Consider the following 15,856-nt stretch of genomic DNA (forward strand, 5'->3'; position numbering starts at 1 on the left):
AGTAGACTATGGCCTTGGGGAGACTATGGCCTAGTATTAGCTTAGTGGGGAGCAATATTTTGAGGCTAAACTAAAATATAGGCTTGTGTTTTTGGTGGTATATTTGGGAAATACTGTAATGTAGACTTCAGTTTGGTGGCTTTGTATTACAAACAATTTGGAGACAACTACAAGACAGTGTTGTATTTTTTGGTGGCCGATTTGAGGACTACAGGATGGAGATCACTATAATTTTGGCTGTAGTATTAGACAAGAGGAAGAACCAGAGGTTGATGATCTAGAGACCTGAAGAACTGAAGAACTAGAGCTCAGGGTTTTGGTGACCTAGTTGGGAACCTCTGTTGTGTAAGGTGGACTGGTAGTGGACTGGTAGTAGCTTGTTTTGGGATCACAGGTTTGGGACCTCTTAGGTTTGGGTGGGCTGGTAGAAGCTAGGCCTCTGATTAAAAGGTATCAGACAATTTTGTTCTACATGATTTGCTCAAGTAGAAGTGGAGCTCATCTCCAGGAGAACCTTTAATACATCTAAAATGAGACTTTCAGGCTGAGCGGAGATGTCTTACTCAATGAAAGAATGAAATGCAAAGTCGGATGATGATAATAATGCAACAGAACAGAGCAAGAGCGGGAACTGAGGCCATTCTACGAGTGACAGACATATGGAACATGACACGTAATTTACCGAGTCCCATCATCTTCCCGCTGTTGACACTGAGCCTAAACGAAAAGGAGGAGGATACTACAGAGCAGCTCATTACAATCGTATATTTGGGGTATCTATACTAAGTGCTTTATATGGGGTTCACTGCTCCGGACCCCCCTGTTAGCCAGAATGGGGAGCTTTAGATGACCACGTTCACAAACTGAACCCAACTGCTGTAACCCTTGACCTTGACGTTCAACCTCGTGGACTGGTGGACAATCCTAATCATGGATGGGAGGGGCCTGCTAAAACGGGAGCCAGTAGAAAGCTCGCCATTAAATGAATGTAGACTAAATATTACATGGTTATGGGGACAGGATAGGGATTTTTTGTTGCCTCTATACAAGCAAGGAGTCTTTGAGGAAAGTGGTGGTAGAGGGGATGAATGAGCTCCAGCCCCCAACCCTTTCACTAAACAGATGCACCCAATAAGTGTGGCCATGCAGAGGCAAAATTTTGTAAAGAATGGATTTATGTTCCAAGATTGTATCCCCTCCAAGTGAACTGAGGTTGAGTCCTAACACTGCTGTGATCTTAGCTCTCTTAGCTTTGCTTTTAGAAAAAGCTGTAGTGGGCTTCTGGTTGTATAGTACAGCAGTCACTCTGAGGAGGGGTCGTTTAATGAATAGAGCTAAGAACACAGAAGGGTGAGGACAAGTTCTCTTGTAAAAACTACAACCTGGAATACAATAAAATTTTTCACAGTCCTGTTGCTACTAATAACATACACAAAAGTATCTCCGGGGACAGTACCTAGCACTACCTGCAAGGTCTAGAAAACCAATTCCCCTCACACAAGTAGCGAGATGGATGAATGAGACCCCCAGCTGCAAAGCATCATGGCCTATTATTTCTGCTCCATGAAATAAGGGGGATATACTGCCCCCTGCCAGTGAATCGGTTGCAATGAGCTGGGATGATTGCGTGAAGGCTCCTACCAGTCACAGACGCGTGGCAGGAGTCGTTGGGCCGCTCGGGCCTTATACTTCTGCTTTCTTTCATTATCCATCTTCTCAACCTTATAACCACATCTTAGCTGGGAACTACTTAATAAGCATTAGCCTGAGGAAAAACACATTCACTTTTGTAATCTCCTTAAAATTCCATTCAGCAAAGTTCCAGAGGAAGATGGTAAGAGGAGATGGTGAGGATGAGGATGGTGGTGATGGAAAAATTAGGATGGTCATGGGTCAATTACACCTATGTCGGTAGTCTGGCTCGTGTAGTCTGGCCATCCCACATTTTGTTATTATATGTTTGTCAATAAAGTTCTATTGTTGTCAATGTTTTCAATAAAAAAAATTCTAGTACACATTACAGGCCGGTAAGACTTTCCCTATTTTTGACAAAAAATTTTTTTGTCCCTCCCCCTTTAGAGGCCAGTTTTATTAGTCAAGCCCCCTCTAGCGGACAGTATTATTTAGCTCCACCCCTTTTGTTTACAGTATTTTTAAGTCCTCCTTTTATTTTTCAGTACCCCCCCCCCTGTTGTAGAGAGCATTTTGAGTCAAACCCCCTATAGTGGCCAGAATTATTTAGCTCCACCCCAATTGTTTCCAGTTTTGTTGGGTCAAGCCCCTGGTTTGTAAAAGTACTTTTGAGTCCCGCCTCCTTTTATTGCCAATGTTTGTCAGTCAGTACCTCCCCCTGTTGTAGACAATATTTTCAGTCACACCCCCTATAGTGGTCAATATTATAAAGCTCAACCTCTATTGTTTCCAGTGTTGTTGGGTCACGCCCCTGTTTTGTAAGAGTATTTTTGAATCCCGCCCCTTTTTATGGCCAATACTTGTCAGTACCTCCCCCTGTTGTAGACAATATTTTTAGTCACACCCCCTATAGTGGTCAATATTATATAGCTCCACCCCTATTGTTTCTTGAGTCCCACCCCTGTTGTGATAAGTATTTTTTGTCCCACACTTATTGTAGTAATTTTTCAGTCCCCACTTCCTGTTGTGGGAAGAATCTTTAAGTCTTGTCACCTGTTATGGTCAGTATTTTACAGTACCTCCCCCTATTGTAGACAATAATTTTAGCCACACCCCCTATAGTGTCCAGTATTACATAGCTCCACCCACTATTGTTTCTTGAGTCTCGTCCCTGTTGTAAACAGTATTTTTCAGTCCCCACTTCCTGTTTCCTTTTTAGTCTCACGTTATGGTCAGTATTTTACAGTATCCTCCATTGTTGTTACTCTGTTTAAGTCCCGCCCCCGGTGTTCCGCCACAAGTTTCGGCCTTATCTGCACCAATTAGAGTCCAGTATCACTTTTAAAGGTTTTTCCACTACACAAGTATCCTGCCTACATAATGGGGCATAAGTATCTCATGGCCGAGGACCACAGGTCCCCCCCCCCCCGGAGAACTGAAAGACACAAGTGGCCCCAAGTGAATGACCCAATAATATGCCTTACCATCTTCCCAAAAGGCCCCTAAAGTTGCATAGAGCACTGGTTGAGCAAGAGTTGGCCACTTGTGGACCCCGATTCTTATGATCATAGGTGGTCCTATCGATGAGACCCTATAATGATCCTATTCATACAAAACTAAGATCTTAAAAAAATTGTGAAGAATCGATCTATAAAGTTGCACAAGTTTTTAGTAGACCGTTAATATAGGATAGGATCTATCAGGAAAGAGTTAATGGCGCCGGGTGTCATCTCTTCCGCCCTCCAACATATCATTAATTTATATTGATAAAATCCCATAATCCCTCAGCCAGAGGCTACAATAACAAGAACTCGGCTTCACGGTGGGAATTTGTTTCCTTGGGACAATTGGATTAGGATAAAAAAAACGAGGAGATTGGGATCTTAAGAGCTAACGCTCTAGTTACCTGCCAAGGTATGGGAGTAAGTAAGGGATAAACTACAAGGAAGTGGTCAATGGGGGGGCGGCCAATCATGAGGCCCCGGGGACACAAGTTGGGACGTCACTGGAGTAGTTGGTTCTACGGAACGTTTTGGGGGAAGGGTCCACCTCTGAATTTTAGGCACCTAACCACCAGGATATAGCACAGGCATGATAACTTATATAGGCGACACAACCTTAGGCAGTCCTAATGGCTCCACCTATGTAAAATATCATCTTGGTTGAGGTTGTATGAGATTTCATGATGAATGGTGATCAGGCATGATGAAATCCAGCATGCCCAACCCTTCCAAGAGAGTTTACTCTCCTGTCCTACTGAGGTCAGATTGATCACGTAGATCGATTCGGGTTTCGGTATGCCTGATCCTTTGTTAACTCAGGAAATAGCCAGAGATGATTGGTCGTAGCTTAGTCCCCCGTTTCCTGTTGAAAAGACTCCTATTGTCCAAAATTTGGCTTAGTTTACAACTACCACCCAGGGCCAGGTGTTTGCTCAGTACAGCTATCACATCTTACTTCTCCTGCAGGAAGCGTTGCCCGTTCTATACTGCCATGTTCTATAGAAGCTCTGCTCCTGTCCTGACAAGCAGGACAAGAAGCTCTTTCTATTGGCTGCCCTGCAGTGATCAGAGGATCTGTAGGGGATCACATAAATCGATCCGGGTTTCAATATTTCTGATTCTTTGTTAACTCAGGAAATAGCCAGAGATGATTGGTCGCAGCTTTGTCCCCGGTTTCCTTTTGAAAAGACCCCTATTGTCCAAAATTTGGCTTAGTTGTGTGCATGAAAAGTGAGAACTACCACCTAGGGCCTGCATAGCTATCTCATCCTTTCAATTATTCAAAATTGGAGAGGTCATTTGATTTAAAGGGGTTGTCCACTTTTAACAAATAATTGAACTACTCCATTCTCGGTGAAGTGGCTGGGCAAGGTACTGCCACTCCGATTCAAAACACTTAAAGGGGTTGTCCACTTTTAACAAATAATTGAACTACTCCATTCTCGGTGTAGTGGCTGGGCAAGGTACTGCCACTCCGATTCAAAACACTTAAAGGGGTTGTCCACTTTCAGCATATAATGGAAATGGTTTGTGTAATGAAAACTATTTTCCAATATACTTTCTGTATCGATTCCTCACCATTTTCAAGATCTCTGCTTGCTGTCCTTCTAGGGTTTACTTCCATTGGCTAGAGATCTGTCCCTGGTCATGTGATGGGAATACATTATTATCACACGGCTCTGGTTACCCTCGGTGATAACGACTCGTCCATCACATGACTATGGACAGATTTCTATGCGCCGGAAGTAAACCCTAGAAGGGCAGCAAGCAGAGATCTTGAACGCGGTGTGGAATTGATACAGAAAGTATATTGGAAGATAGTATAACTTTTCATTACGCAAACAATATCAATTATTTGCTGAAAGTAGACAATCCCTTTAAGTGCTTTGCAGTACCTTACCCAGCCACTACACCGAGAATGGAGTAGTTTTCCCCAGCACCGGATACTATATCTTAACAAGAACATGAATCTCCAGCAGTGGAATTTTCACATCTAAGCAGAGTTTTTTTTTTTTTTTTTTTTTAAGATTGGAACCATCTGATCCTCCTGGTGGTGGATGTTGGGTGTCTTACTCCATTACTGACTTTAGTTTCAGGAATTTATTTGCATCTTCTGAATGAATCATCTTCCTGCTCCGTAGTTACATAATTGAAACCGTCAGTGGTAATGGCGCAATGATAGACGGCGTTAGTGGATCCAGCTGAAAATCCTGGCAGCCGCTGACATACAGGGTGTACTGAATCATCTGCTGCGGCCTGACGGCATTAACCCTCGCCGCTCCTCGGAGACCGCAGCGGGAAACAGAAATAGAGTCACGTGTGTCCATGATTTGGGTTTGGTATTACAACTCAATTCCATTGAAGTGAATGGAGATAAGCTGCAATACCACATATATCCAGGTGTGGCGCTGTTTTTGGTTCGAGAGTGTCCATGTTTTTCTAACCCTGTCTTAACAATGGCATTATAACCCTGATTATAGATTACTTCTGAAATGTTTTTGGAATTTTGGGCTCTGACAATGGGTCGGGGACAGAATCAGTCTCCTTCCCCCTTAGGCGCTTGGTAATCTAACCCCTTATACACAGACAGAATCTTTCTAAATAAATTATACTGCCATGTACTGTTCAATGGAACTGTTCCATTGCCCGAACTAAGCTCTGCTCCTTCCATGTGCTTGACACCTTCCTTCCTGCTTGACTCAGATTCTGGACAGAATCAGTCTCCTTCCCCCTCTGGCAGATTGAGAATATAGCCATTTCTTACTTCTTCTGCAGGGAGAGTTGTCCATTCTATACTGCCATGTACTATAGAAGCTCTGCTCCTGTCCTGACAAGCAGGACAAGAAGCTATTTCTATTGGCTGCCCTGCAGTGATCAGAGGATCTGTAGGGGACTGACTCGACCAATGTGTCAAACAGAACTCAGCCCACTGGGTGGACGGGCACATATCTCCAATACACTCTGAATAACAGGTGGAACCAGCTTTTGGGATTAACCCATAAAGCTCTGCTCTGAAAGTGGAGCAGCAATAAACAAAAAAATCTTCCACAATCCTAAAGGGGTATTCTGATTTTAGCCATGTATATATGTTTGAAATATGCAAATCCCATGCTTTGCTTGCAGACTATGTTTGAATATTTTTGGAAATCCAATTCTCCAATCACAGCAGCTGCACCACCAGGCAGGATGGGGTCTAGGCCCCACCCCCCATTCTGTAAATAGTAGCAACCTGAAACTATAGCATATTGTAAAATATTCCCACGTGTCCCTATAGTTTATGGAACCCATAAAATCCAGTTTAACTATTTAGGAGTATCGTGTAAAATCCCTTTAAGAGCGCCTTTCATCACCTGCCACCAACTCCATCTCTGCGTCCCCTTTAATAGGAGGCTCTCCACAGATTCCGATGCAGTTGGAATTTTTTCTCTAGCCCTCACCATTCCTGAGAAATCAGTGGAATTGGCTGGGCTCTCTATTGTCAAGTGGGCAGTCTGTTCCAGCCCAGGACCACCTACTTGACAATTGAGAACCTAATTAGTATAATGGGTGCCAAAATTAACAGCAAAGATTTCTCCGGAATGGTACGGGCTAGAGAAAAAATTCCAACTGCGTCGAAATCTGTGGAACGATGCCTCTTGAAGGATGTAGGGTGTGGAGGGGGTGAGTGGTCCACTTTATGAGGATTTTTTAGGACATCTGTTGAGGTATAAGGATTCGGATGTGCCACATATTAGCTTATTGTTTGTAATGAGCATTGTCTCATCATCTGCAGAGCACCAGAACCGCTCGTCCTACTAATAGAGGGGTACGATGACTTTTAGCAACTGTCTCCTAGCGATAAGGTCCTGAAAATCCTCCAGACTTATGATGAAAGTCAGAAATTCTGCTGCGGGTGCAGAAAGCTCCCCTCCACCTCACACTCACCGCCATGAACACAAAACTAATTACATTTTGCCGGATTACAGTGTTTTGCATTCCACAGAATCTCGTCAACCGTGAGAAGGCGCCGCCACCATGTACCGAGATCTATTAGGAATTCTCGCTATCTTAAAGGGGATGTCTCCTAATGAGGACCGGTGTGCCTATAGCTGATTGTAAAGGGTCTGTGATTGGTTTTAGGAGTTGAACGACCCAATAAAAATTCTTATGTATGGGAAAGTTGGGTGTTAAGGGATAGGGCCACCACATAGACCATCTAACTAGGCCAAAGTTTCCAAAGATAGTCCATCCAGAACAATAGGAAAGCAGAGGACCCAAATGGGTGCCTAAATTTGATGTCACCCCATTTAATGCAAATTAGTCATAACTCCACCTCTTTCTGCTTCAAGAAGCCTCTGTAAACTCGGCTCAGATGGGTCGGTGGTGTATGTTGAGAGTGGCAGTTGGAGATCACTGATGAAGGGGATAGCCGTGACCTCAACCTAATCTCATGCTCAATGGGGGTCCCATACAGTGATCCCATACAGGAAAGCAGGGGACTCAAATGGGTGCCTAAATTTGATGTCACCCCATTTAATGCAAATCAGTCATAACTCCACCTCTTTCTGCTTCAAGGAAGCCTCTGTAGACTCGGCTCGGATGGGTCGGTGGTGTATGTTGAGAGTGGAAGTTGGAGATCACCGATGAAGGGGATAGCCGTGACCTCAACCTATTCTCATGCTCAATGGGGGTCCCATACAGTGATCCCATACAGGAAAGCAGGGGATCCAAATGGGTGCCTAAATTTGATGTCACCCCATTTAATGCAAATTAGTCATAACTCCACCTCTTTCTGCTTCAAGAAGCCTCTGTAGACTCGGCTCAGATGGGTCGGTGGTGTATGTTGAGAGTGACAGTTGGAAATCACAGATGAAGGGGATAGCCGTGACCTCAACCTATTCTCATTTTCAGTGGGGGTCCCATACAGAGCAAGGGTGACACCTACCCCTGCAGAGGCATAGAGGAGGGGCAGCCAATCTTACAATGGCCACACACAGGGGCAGCTGGAGATGAGTTACGTTACGACCTCCATATAATACAGTACAGCTGTGACCAATGTGACTCAGCACCACATGTATGTATAATCTATACAGCAGCTGCTCACCCCATATGACCCCCCTGTGTTATCTGGACCCTGTGTTATGTATGGCTTTTAACCCCTTATGATCCGATGCTTTAACCCCACCCCCCACCCCCCACACACAAACACACTATTTGCAATTATTATTATTATTATTATTATTTTTTTTTTTTAAAAACCTGTTCGCAGCAGAGGGTTTGCTACAATGTCATGATGAATATTTTCATTATTATTATTTATTTAATCAAATATGTATTGAAAATGTTCAGAATTACTCACATCCAGGGGCAAAACCCTGTCCAAGCTGTGCTTTCCACAGCAGTGGGTTTGCTACAATAATATCTGCCTTTGATATATTCATATATGGTCATCTTTTCTGAATTATAAGAATAATTTTTTTATGAAACTTAAATATTTTAGATAATTTTTTAAAAGCATTATATTTATTATTAACATCCAGCGGCTAAAATCCTGTCCAGGCCCAGATGGTTTGCTACAATAATATCTTCCCTTGATAATACTTAATATTTTATAAATTATTGATGATTATTATTAATTATTATTTGATTGAATTTTTTAAAAGTTTTTTTTTTTTATTATTCACATGCAGCTTGCCAAATCAGTCCCTGTTCCCAATGGGGCTTACAATCTAATCAACCTGCCAGTATGTTTTGGAGGAAACCGGAGGACCCGGAGGAAACCCACGCAAACACGGAGAGAACATACAAACGCTTTGCAGATGTTGACCCTGGGACTTGAACCAGATCCACAGCGCTGCAAGGCTGTAGTGTTAACCACCGAGCCACTGTGCTGCACAGCTGTAGTGCTAACCACTGAGCCACTGTGCTGCAAGGCTGTAGTGCTAACCACTCTGCCACCGTGCTGCACGGCTGTAGTGCTAACCACTGAGCCACTGTGCTGCAAGGCTGTAGTGCTAACCACTGAGCTACTGTGCTGCAAGGCTGTAGTGCTAACCACTGAGCCACTGTGCTGCAAGGCTGTAGTGCTAACCACTGAGCCACTGTGCTGCAAGGCTGTAGTGCTAACCACTGAGCCACTGTGCTGCAAGGCTGTAGTGCTAACCACTGAGCCACCGTGCTGCACGGCTGTTGTGCTAACCACTGAGCCACCGTGCTGCAAGGCTGTAGTGCTAACCACTGAGCCACCATGCCTCTCAGCTTTGGATACAGACTGGATACAACATTAGTGAGCCCTACGCCGCAGTGTGAATTGCATACGACTACATATGAATGCAGAGCAGCCCTCTGTCTCCTGCCAGACAACGCGCCATCTCCATGATTCAGATGCGTCCCTAGCCCTGGCAGTGCCAAGGGGGCTTTGCGATGGCTGCCAAGTCTAACCGGCATCCCATTACGTGAGTCATTCATCCGCCATGTGAATAAAATAATGCAATATATACACAGATATACAAAAAACAGATGGAGAAACAAAAACCTGCGCAGCAGAGCTGGGTCTGTCGCTTGGCGCGAGTCAACGTGACGTCATTGCGCCCTGTGTGTGGGGTTGTACTGGATCACATGTGGAGATACTGCATAATATCATGGAGATACATGACAAACTCAGCTCTGCTACATCAGCATTATGGTGCGGGAGTGTTTGTCACTAGTGCGGTGATACGTTTCAGGCTGGGACGTAGAGGGGAAGGGTCTACAGATAAAAAAGAGCAAATACAAGTGTAAAGCCGCACTTTGCTCCAAATATTCATGACTCTACTGCTCCTTGCCTGTCAACCGATTGAGCAGAGATGAACTTTGACCTTGGGTAGGGTCAGGGAACGTACATGAATCTGTACAAAGTACAGTCATCACATAACACATCATGATAAAAAAAACTCCACAATAAACCTTCATCAGTAATGACCAGGACATGGGAACTCCACTTCCTGCCCATATCCACAGCCAGAGGCCCCCTTTATTACACAGGACCATAGGATGAGAAAGGTCCTCTGATCCGCAGCAATCAGCTGTAATCAGGAAATCTCATATCTATCTCATATCTATCTATCTCATATCTATCTATCTATCTCATATCTATCTATCTATCTATCTATCTATCTATCTATCTATCTCATATCTATCTCCTATCTATCTCATATCTATCTATCTATCTATCTATCTATCTATCTATCTATCTATCTCATATCTATCTATCTATCTATCTATCTATCTCATATCTATCTATCTCATATCTATCTATCTATCTATCTATCTATCTATCTATCTATCTATCTATCTCATATCTATCTATCTATCTCATACCTATCTATCTATCTCATATCTATCTATCTATCTATCTATCTATCTCATATCTATCTATCTATCTATCTATCTATCTCATATCTATCTATCTATCTCATACCTATCTATCTATCTCATATCTATCTATCTATCTATCTATCTATCTATCTCATATCTATCTATCTCATATCTATCTACCTCATATCTATGTCCTATCTATCTATCTATCTATCTATCTATCTCATACCTATCTATCTATCTATCTATCTATCTATCTATCTATCTATCTATCTATCTATCTCATATCTATCTCATATCTATCTATCTCATATCTATCTATCTATCTCATATCTATCTATCTATCTATCTATCTATCTATCTCATATCTATCTATCTCATATCTATCTATCCATCTATCTATCTCATATCTATCTATAACATATCACAGTGTAACAATACATTATCACTTTTTGAACTGACAGACAAGTCAATCGCTTAAAGGACAACTCCAATATGTCATTGATCCTCCTCCTACATCAGCTGGATCTAGTGCACAGATCCCCCCTCCTCTCCGATAGTCTCCCCCCCCCCCCCCCACAGTGAGATTGTGGAGTTGCTATGTAAGCATGGCTGTACACAGTGACACCTATAGGTGCAGGAATAGTGGATGTGGTGTTACCTGTTCCAGGTGGCGTTGGAGCCGGCTCTCTTCTGCTGCGTCCCTCTCTCATCCAAGGCTGCCTGCTCTCTCTTGCCCAGGTCACTGAGGCTGGGCGAACTCATGAATTTCGACCTGCGGAGAGTCCTCATGGTCAGTGTGAGTCTGAGCATTCGCTAGCGACAGATAATCCTTGTTCATAACAGAACAAATTCCTCCCAGATCCAAAATATTATCAAATCCAACAGGTCCTTGTGGGCCCCCCGGAGGCTCCAGGCCCAGGTGTGACTGCACCCCTAGCGCTACACCCCCGCTCTGATCCTCTCCGTGTCTTCAGTCTCGGAGTTTCCTGACTCACTGCTACTTTTTTTTTTTTTCTTGAAGTGACGGAAGTTTAGTCGAAAGAGAAAGAAGAAGAAAAAAAAAAAAGTTTCTAGAGCAGAAGGGACGGGGCCCAGATGTGGAGCGCAGGACCCGCAGACCCGCAGGACTCAAAGAGAGGGATGCAATGAGGGGCAGGGGGGCCCCAGCACCGCAGCTCCGGAATTTACATCTCAATAGTGGGAAATCTATCCGGGGAGCCGACTGACTTAACCTCTTCCATCCCTGGAGAATCACAAAGGAATCATCAAAGTCTTTCTTAAAGGGATTGTCCATCTTAAACTAGATAAATTCTCTATAACATCCTGATTAATATCTTAAAGGGGTTCTCCAGTGGAAAAAAAAAATTAGCCGCACAGGATAGCTTGCTGATTGATGGGGGTCTCAGTGATGGGATCCCATGAACAACAAGAACAGGGGTCTGTTGGAGTCAATGGGGCAGATTTACTTAACCGGTCCATTCGCGATCCAGCGGCGCGTTCTGTGCGGTGGATTCGGGTCCTCCGGCGATTCACTAAGGCAGTTCCTCCGACGTCCACCAGGTGTTGCTGCTGCGCTGAAGTTCCCCGAGGTCCACCGGAGTGCACCATTCTATACTTGGTGAAGGTAAGCACGAGTCCCGCAACACTTTTTTTTTTTTTTAAAATGCGGCGGTTTCTCCAAATCCGTCGGGTTATCGTTCGGCCACGCCCCCCGATTTCCGTCGCGTGCATGGCGGTGCCGATGCGCCACAATCCAATCGCGTGCGCCAAAAACCCGGGGCAATACAGGGAAAATCGGCTCAAATCGGAAATATTCGGGTAACACGTCGGGAAAACGCGAATCGGGCCCTTAGTAAAGGACCCCCAATGAAGAGAGCAGATGCACCAGGCTCTATTCATCTCTATGGCACTGACGGATATGGCCGAGAGCCACCGTACATTGGGGTACTAAGGGGGTACATTGGTCTCGCGATCTGTTGGGAGTCCCCCACCGATCAGAAAGTTAGCCCCCTATCGATCTGTAAGAGACCCCCAGCAATCAGAAAGTTAGCCCCCTATCCTGTGGACAACATTGTTTAACTTCTATGTCACTGGAGGGAGGACGCCTTTAATATTTGATTATATAATATCTGTTTTCCGATACAAAGCTCCAAATCTCCTGCAGACATATAGATATGGACACAGGAAATGTCATTCTAAAGGCCACCACTAGAGGGAGATTATACATTTGATTTGAATCCCAGATTTGTATTCATTGAGTTGCTGAGCTCCCCCTAGTGGTGACTGCTGGAAGAGAGGAGATTTACGCTAGGGGTTAGGGTTAGCAGCAGCATGAGCTGGATCTATAAGGAGTCTCTGGTTTTAGGTACAGGCTATAGGCAGTGTAAGGGGCGCGGGGTAGGAACGCCCCACCCTGACCCAACTAGAGGGCGGAGAAGCCGCAATTCCCGGCCTCTGCATCAGGTATTGCCACTAAATCACAGTTTGCATGCCTTGCAAAAAAGATAAATCCCCTCTATGTGTTCTATCTATCTATCCATCTCATATCTATTTTTCTGTATTTCTATCAATTCATCTATTTAACTATCTTTATAATGTTCTGATTTACATCTTAATACAGTTATCGATAGACTGGGGCAATTAGCGCCAACCTATGACCAATGTGCCCCTCTATGAGCACATATTGCAGTTGGATTTTTACCATTATGGTGTTAACATATAGGGTGGCGCTGTATGTAAGACACACAGGCTGGCATTTATCGGGCACTCTGGTTGGCGTTATTATAGGAGAAAGTCTCGCTCTGAGGATATAGTCTTACAGGAGACTCAAGGAAGAGAAGAGATGAGCGGAGATCAAAGAAGAATTCTAGAAGGAAATTGTATCAATGTGAGGCGAGAGGTGAACCCCGGCCTCCAGGTGCGCTACGTGCAGGCACACACACAGGGGCGGGCGCGGCGCTGTGTACTATCAATGCACATACCTCACACTGTATCATAGTCCTTCTGCAGAGCATCATCATACACACCTCAGCTGCTGCAGAACATCATCATACACACCTCAGCTGCTGCAGGACATCATCATACACACCTCAGCTGCTGCAGAACATCATAATACACACCTCAGCTGCTGCAGAACATCATAATACACACCTCAGCTGCTGCAGAAGCTCATAATACACACCTCAGCTGCTGCAGAAGCTCATAATACACACCTCAGCTGCTGCAGAAGCTCATAATACACACCTCAGCTGCTGCAGAAGCTCATAATACACACCTCAGCTGCTCCAGAAGCTCATTTTACATACCTCAGCAGAACAGCATAATACACACCTCAGCTGCTGCAGGACATCATAATATACAACTCAGCTGCTGCAGAAGCTCATAATACACTCCTCAGCTGCTGCAGAAGCTCATAATACACACCTCAGCTGCTGCAGAAGCTCATGATATACACTTCAGCTGCTGCAGAACTTCATAGTACACACCTCAGCTGCTGCAGAACCTCATAATATACACCTCAACCGCTGCAGAAACTCATGATATACACATCAGCTGATGCAGAACTTCATAATACACACCTCAGCTGCTGCAGAAGCTCATAATACACACCTCAACCGCTGCAGAAACTCATGATATACACATCAGCTGATGCAGAACTTCATAATACACACCTCAGCTGCTGCAGAACCTCATAATATACACCTCAGCCGCTGCAGAAACTCATGATATACACATCAGCTGATGCAGAACCTCATAATATACACCTCAGCTGCTACAGAAGCTCATAATACACACCTCAGCTGCTGCAGAAGCTCATAATACACACCTCAGCTGCTGCAGAAGCTCATAATATACACCTCAGCCGCTGCAGAAACTCATGATATACACATCAGCTGATGCAGAACCTCATAATATACACCTCAGCTGCTACAGAAGCTCATAATACACACCTCAGCTGCTGCAGAAGCTCATAATACACACCTCAGCTGCTGCAGAAGCTCATGATATAAACATCAGCTGCTGCAGAACTTCATAATATACACCTCAGCTGCTGCAGAAGCTCATAATACACACCTCAGCTGCTGTAGAACCTCATAATATACACCTCAGCCGCTGCAGAAACTCATGATATACACATCAGCTGCTGCAGAACCTCATTATATACACCTCAGCTGCTGCAGAAGCTCATAATACACACCTCAGCTGCTGCAGAAGCTCATAATACACACCTCAGCTGCTGCAGAAGCTCATGATATAAACATCAGCTGCTGCAGAACTTCATAAAATACACTTCAGCTGCAGCAGAGTCTACAGTCAGCTGCTCCCCAGCCTCAAATAGCTGATAACAGAAAGCAATAGACATAAAGCAAACATAAATGATCCCTTTAAGACTTCTACTAGGTAGAAGACCACAATGTACTATACATCTGACCTCCAGGAAGACCTTTTTCAGAAAATATCAGGATCTGTTTATCCCACAAACCCTGCACTGCCTCACCCTCCGCAGAAGTAATGTGAGGGGCTCCCCCAAAGCCCATATACAATACATGGAGCTCTGGGTAACAAAACACCCCACCATCAGCTATACAGTCATGTAATTCACTACCTTTCATCTTCAAAGACAGTACCATCTCCTTATAAATAATATAGGCACAGATAGTACCATCTCCTTATCTCTCCTTATAAATAATATAGGCACAGATAGTACCAGCTCCTTATCTCTCCTTATAAATAATATAGGCACAGATAGTACCATCTCCTTATCTCTCCTTATAAATAATATAGGCACAGATAGTACCAGCTCCTTATCTCTCCTTATAAATAATATAGGCACAGATAGTACCATCTCCTTATCTCTCCTTATAAATAATATAGGCACAGATAGTACCATCTCCTTATCTCTCCTTATAAATAATATAGGCACAGATAGTACCAGCTCCTTATCTCTTCCTATAAATAATATAGGCACAGATGTAGCCACAGACAGTACTGCTTTCCTTTCTGTTACTATAAAGATATAGGCACAGACTGTACTGCCTTCCTTATCTCTACTTATAAATTATGTAAGCACAGACACTACTGCCTTCCTTATCTCTACTTATAAGTGATGTAGGCACAGACAGTATTGCCTTCCTGATCTCTACTTATAAATGATGTAGGCACAGACAGTACTGCCTTTCTTTCTGTTACTATAAATGATGTAGGCACAGACACTACTGCCTTCCTTATCTCTACTTATAAATGATGTAGGCACAGACACTACTGCCTTCCTTATCTCTACTTATAAATGATGCAGGCACAGACAGTACTGCCCTCTTTTTTCTCACTATAAATGATGCAGGCACAGACAGTACTGCCTTCCTTTCTGTCACTTTAAATGATGT

The 15,856-nt window shown here is 43.9% G+C and overlaps 1 protein-coding gene across 5 annotated transcripts in view; it reads right to left on the bottom strand.

The window, feature by feature from the left end:
* The window catches only part of ARHGAP8 (Rho GTPase activating protein 8), a 104,675-nt gene that overhangs the window by 66,139 nt on the left and 22,680 nt on the right, over nt 1–15,856 (bottom strand). For 2 of the 5 annotated variants that reach the window (XM_072145329.1, XM_072145325.1), the window contains exon 1: nt 11,131–11,276. In XM_072145329.1, the coding sequence (XP_072001430.1) occupies nt 11,131–11,261 (131 nt within the window). In that variant the 5' untranslated portion in view covers nt 11,262–11,276. Of the gene's footprint in view, nt 1–1,641; nt 1,766–11,130; nt 11,277–15,856 lie in introns of those variants that run through there. The other 3 variants (XM_072145326.1, XM_072145327.1, XM_072145328.1) reach the window with 2 other exon arrangements.

The sequence above is a fragment of the Engystomops pustulosus genome, chromosome 4 (assembly GCF_040894005.1).
Source record: "Engystomops pustulosus chromosome 4, aEngPut4.maternal, whole genome shotgun sequence".
Taxonomy (NCBI): Eukaryota; Metazoa; Chordata; class Amphibia; order Anura; family Leptodactylidae; genus Engystomops; species Engystomops pustulosus.